Source organism: Candoia aspera, chromosome 1 (assembly GCF_035149785.1).
Source record: "Candoia aspera isolate rCanAsp1 chromosome 1, rCanAsp1.hap2, whole genome shotgun sequence".
Taxonomy (NCBI): domain Eukaryota; kingdom Metazoa; phylum Chordata; class Lepidosauria; order Squamata; family Boidae; genus Candoia; species Candoia aspera.
In genome coordinates, this window is record NC_086153.1 from 271,595,043 (window position 1) to 271,600,093 (window position 5,051).

The following is a 5,051-nucleotide window of genomic DNA, read 5'->3' on the forward strand; positions in this document are numbered from 1 at the left end:
GCTTCCCAAGGGGCAACACATATCAAAAAGAAAGCCCAGCTGAGCAAAACAGATAGCAAGGGCAGGAGTTAAAGAAACTGATAACTAATAGAATTATGATTAGACAGATAGCTCAACCAGGGGCCATTATATAGTCTTCAGTAATTTACTACTGTCCTTTGCAGCAACCTAGCAGAGAAGTTCTATAGATCGCATCTTATAATAAGAGCTAGTTTGGGCAAATACTGGGGTTAATATGACTAATAAGAATAAATTCCTGAACTTTTGGTTTGTCTACTGGGGTGAGAAATAAAATCAGAGGCACATATTTCAAGCAGGTAAATGATTCTACAGGATTTTGAGGAAATCTGTGTAAATTAGTATTTACAGCAGATGGCAGCATCTAACTGACCTTGGCTGATCTTGCAAAGCTAAGCCAGGTCTTTAGTACTTGGATTGGGTGACTACTTGAAAATCCAGCGTTGTAGGCTGGACTAGGAAGTGAAAAATATTCCACAGAAGACATGGCAAATACTGCTAAGAAAACTGTATGGGCACCATCACCAGGGTCAAGCTCAACTTGAGGGCATCTTTACCTTTATAGGCTAGACTAAAGTAAAACAAAAACAAAAGATTGTAATGGAAAACCACTCAGATATTGTTGCAAAAAACCCCTAAAGACGTATGTTCATGGAGTCACCAACAGCTAAATATTTACCTTTTGATAGAAATTAAAATTCCCCATTATTTACCAATAATATAAGCCATGCTATTTATCAAAGGGGAGAGCACAACTGATCATTTGTCTAAGTTGGTTTTAGAATTATGCAAACTTAAGAGTGATGCTGTTTCATTAGAGTTGTCATTTTGTTTGTTTATTTTGAGAAGGAAGCTTCTCTCATCTTAAGAGTCTGCTTCTGTTCCCTTGAATGTCAAAAAGCTAAACAGATTATCCCACTGCAAAGTCTAAAATGCTAGGAATTCACTAGACAGCCAGAGTCTTGAGGAAATTTGAATGAACTTGAGATGGCAGCTTTTTAAAAAAAATAGAACTGTTCTCTTTCTGTGAATTTAATTACAGCTTGAATTTCTGATGTGTAGCAAAGGATGCATTTCCTGCTATGGTAATGAAGTGGGGGGAGAGCTTAACCTGTTGCAAGTTTACATTCCAGGCTGCAGTTCAAGGCCCAGGAGCAAGGCCAGCAGAAAATCATATCCCTCCCCTTTGTCACATGCCTCCATCTTACTAGCTCTCTCCTTGGGATTAGAATGTATTTTATGCCAACAGTGATTTCAGTATTTTTCTTCTTATAGAATGCAGGCCCGTGGACTCTTTCTCCTCTTGGTTCTCATCCTTCTGGTTGTATCTTCAGAAGCTGGCAAGATTAAGAAGGGTGAGTGTCAGACTTCTGATTGCCCAAGAGATAAGTTGGCTATTTTTAGAAGATGTCTTTCAGTAGACATCTAGACATAGTAGATGTCATAGTAGACACAGAAATGAACTATGAAAGTACAGAGAGCAACACATTTCCTCTGAGTACTGGGCTAGAAACTAGAAAACGTTAAGTTCTAGTCCTGCCTTAGGCATGAAGCCAGCTGGGTGGCTTTGGGCTAGTCACTTGCTCTCAGTCCTAGGAAGAAAGCAACAGCAAACCATTTCCCAAAAACATTTATTTATTTATTTATTTATTTATTTATTTATTTATTATTCAAATTTCATTACCGCCCATCTCCCCCAAAAGAGGAACTCTGGGCGGTTTACAATAAAATCAAACTATAATCATAAGTGTTAAAATCTCATAAAACCACATTGCCAGCAAAACTGCTGCCATGCAGTCAGTGGAGTCAGGATTGACTTGAAGCACAAAAAAGCCCTCTATCCTACTTTAGGTGAGGAGAGATGGGCTGCTTTTAACAGTTCAAGATAGATTATAGAAGAGAAAAGGCTGTGAGTCAGAAATGTTTGCCTGTTCTTCACGTAGACAAGGTCAAGAAAAATGGTTCCGATTGTGAGGAGTGGCGCTGGGGTCCTTGTATCCCCAACAGCAAGGACTGTGGCGTGGGCTTCCGTGAAGGAACTTGTCATGAAGAGACCAAGAAACTCAAATGCAAGATTCCATGCAACTGGAAGAAGGAGTTTGGAGGTGAGCATGCACCTGGTTTAAAGGAAGACTCGGGGAATGATTCACCAGTCTTATCAGACCCCCAGGAAGCCAGCCAGGTAGTGTTCAAATTGAAATTTGAGAGAATAGACACAGACAATTAATACCTGCATTGTACGTCAACCCATTGCTTACTTCAATACAGTATCCATTTGCCTTGGTCGGCCTCTGGCAATTGGCTTCTTCCATTGCTTCTTGTTATGCTTTCATATCAAAAGCATATCCTCTAGCTTCTGAGGCCAACTGGTCTTTCCAGAAAGATATTATTTGTAGTTTCTGGCAGCTGCAGTCCTTTTACCATTTAGAAATATAAGAAGCTTCCCTCTGTCACATTAGCCAAACAGTCCTGGTAGCTCTGCTGGATGGCAGTGGTTTGTGACCTTGTGAAGCATGTGCACATTTCCTGGACATCTGGGTTGTTTCTCATCTTAGAGAAAATGAAAGGGAGGGGAAACCAAGCTGGATCTAGGTTTGTTGTAGATCCTGTATATATCTTACAGTTCTTACTTCTCCCCTAGCTGATTGCAAGTACAAGTTTGAGAGCTGGGGTGGCTGTGACTCTGCAACAGGTCTGAAGGCCCGTTCAGGTACTCTGAAGAAAGCTCTTTACAATGCTGAGTGCCAGGAAACTATTCAAGTGACTAAGCCCTGCTCTCCTAAGGCCAAGTCAAAATCCAAAGGTCAGTCTATCTGTAGGAGGCCATTGATAAAGTCTTTTGTGTTTTATTTTGCATGCCTCTAAGTGATACAAGAGTGGAAATGGACCATTCAGAACATTTGGAATTCACAGGTGGATATCCTGGTTGCCAGTCATGGTTCTCACTGTAATTCCTTAGGATTCCTTCTGCTCAAAAGAGGTTCTGATCTGTTTCACACCCTCTGCCATAGGCACCCTCCTTAGTATCCATAAAGGTCCCTGGCCAAGTTCATTTATTTGTAATGTATTTTGAATTGCTACAAAACAGAGGCAAACCACTACAAGATTGTTGCTAAGAAAACTATGGATGTGACCATGTTATGCCCAAAGGGCTTGAGAACACCCACCATCCTCATTTCTTTTCTCCACAGTGCTTCCTGGGGGCACAGTGAGACCTGGAGAAGTTAAGACAAGCAGCATCGCTAATCCTGTTCCAATGTCCAGAATTCCTAACTGGCATTCTGGTAGTTGTGCGTTTTCCATAACTAGTGGGCACCAGTTGGGAAAAATATTACAGCAGAGGAATCCACACATCTTATGTTTCTCCCACAGAGATTGGGAATGCAAAAGCCCAAATGTGACAAGTCTAGGCTTGTTTACATGCCAGCATAGCCAGAATGAATCAGGAGATCAGTTATCAATTGGCAGCTTTGTAAAAGCAGATGTTGGAGTAATATTGAACCTGCAAACTCAAATCGTGGTTTATTTGGTTGTGATGTAAAATGCTGTGTGAATCCTCTCAGTGTAGCTTGAAAACTATAGTTTATGGTTTATTGTGTTGGGCAGATCCAGCAAAGTGTGTTTTATTCAGTATCTGATTGTTATGCAAATCATGGATTGGTGTATTGTAGGAATTTGGTCTCCATGTAATGTGTTGCACTAATGTTTTTCCTCCTTGTTTCATACAGCCAGAAAAGGAAAAGGGAAGGACTAGTATGATGGATCCAGCCCCACTATCTTCAGGGCATGGTGCCTGAACCCACTTGGACACTCGCCACTTGAAGCTGCAGATTGGCCTCTCCCAGCTGGCAATGCTTTGCCAAACCCCATTATTCTTCAGCCTGCACAGCCTTATCTTTAACTGCAGTACCATTTCTAATCACTAGTTTTGTAGCGTGCAAGCCCACCCTTTCCTAAAGAAGGTGCTGCTTGCCTGACCCTTAACTTCTATTCTACCTCCTGTCCTCTCTCCTCTCTCTGTGTCTCAGTATCCTTTGCTCTGGTTTGCTTCCCTGAATGCAGCATGACCTTTGGAAATGGGCTAGGCTGCACAAAGGTCTTGCTCAAGCTCTCCACCTGTGGGGTCCTTTGTCAAAGACAAATGGCTTTTAGGCAGCCTCTTGCAATCTTAGCAACACCTGTGGTTTCTCCACATAGCTTCCTCTGGTCATAAACCAAACCATTCATTAAGGCACCCAAGGAAACCCTTTCAGGGAATGGGGGAAGATGGGAGAGGAAGTACAGTGGAAATGGGGTGGGGTGGGGTGGGGGTGAGAAGCTGTATCTGCCTCACCTTCCTAAAAGAGGCACTGTGTACAGTAGGAAAATGCAGACCTCTTTGGTGTTGTTTTGTGCTCCTTTTCCCACAGGAGAAGTGCCTACTTCCTGGCATGCTCTGCGTGTGCGTGATGCACACACCCTTAACTACATGTTTATTGATAGGCAGACTTCCCATCCAAGGAGTAGCATGGCTGGATCATCTCACTGAGCCATGTTTGCTCGGTCTTTCTGCCTACAAGCCACACCTTGCCTTCCTTTCAGCGTCCAGGAAAGGATCCCTCAGAGCCGCTGAACCTGGTTCCTTGATTCAGTCCCCTTTGTCTGTATTCCTGCTGGGATGCTGTGGCTTTCCCCCACTTTACTGGTGCTGGGTAAGCCCGCTCTGCTTTTCACAGTTTCCCCCCTTTCCAATAAAGGTCTTTTTACAAAAACCGTCTGCTCCCCCTTTGGGTCCTGTTTGTACATCATGAATTACTAGTCTGTGAACAAGGAAAGGACTGGGTCTATATGAGAGTAGCAGCAGGTAGAACACAGTGGATGCAGTTGCTCTGTGTGTGTGTGTGTGTGACTGTTCAGTATCACTGAATGAATGTCTATCCAAACTTGACAACACTCAGCATCCCAGAAACCATCTGACAGACACAGGCAGGAGGAGCAGAAGGATATTGCTGTCTACACAGATTTCCTTGAGGCATTTTTTTAGGCAGACAAAG

General features: G+C 42.8%; 1 protein-coding gene across 2 annotated transcripts; it reads left to right on the forward strand.

The window, feature by feature from the left end:
* Window positions 1-1,230: 1,230 nt before the first annotated feature.
* Window positions 1,231-4,770, forward strand: MDK (midkine). 2 transcript variants are annotated; one of them, XM_063289675.1, is made up of 5 exons: window positions 1,231-1,373; window positions 1,962-2,123; window positions 2,660-2,821; window positions 3,210-3,302; window positions 3,747-4,770. In XM_063289675.1, the coding sequence occupies exons 1-5, from the start codon at window positions 1,295-1,297 to the stop codon at window positions 3,770-3,772; spliced, it is 522 nt and encodes a 173-aa protein (XP_063145745.1). In that variant the 5' UTR covers window positions 1,231-1,294; the 3' UTR covers window positions 3,773-4,770. The 2 variants fall into 2 exon arrangements, with proteins under 2 accessions (XP_063145745.1, XP_063145746.1); XM_063289676.1 differs by lacking the exon at window positions 3,210-3,302.
* Window positions 4,771-5,051: the final 281 nt, after the last annotated feature.

What these genes read in the sequence shown, in the direction of transcription:
- MDK (XM_063289675.1), top strand. Translation starts at nt 1,295, where the DNA reads ATGCAGGCCCGTGGACTCTTTCTCCTCTTGGTTCTCATCCTTCTGGTT. An exon ending in GGCCAAGTCAAAATCCAAAG is followed by an intron (nt 2,822 to 3,209) that starts GTCAGTCTATCT and finishes TTTTCTCCACAG; the next exon opens with TGCTTCCTGGGGGCACAGTG. An exon ending in AATTCCTAACTGGCATTCTG is followed by an intron (nt 3,303 to 3,746) that starts GTAGTTGTGCGT and finishes TGTTTCATACAG; the next exon opens with CCAGAAAAGGAAAAGGGAAG.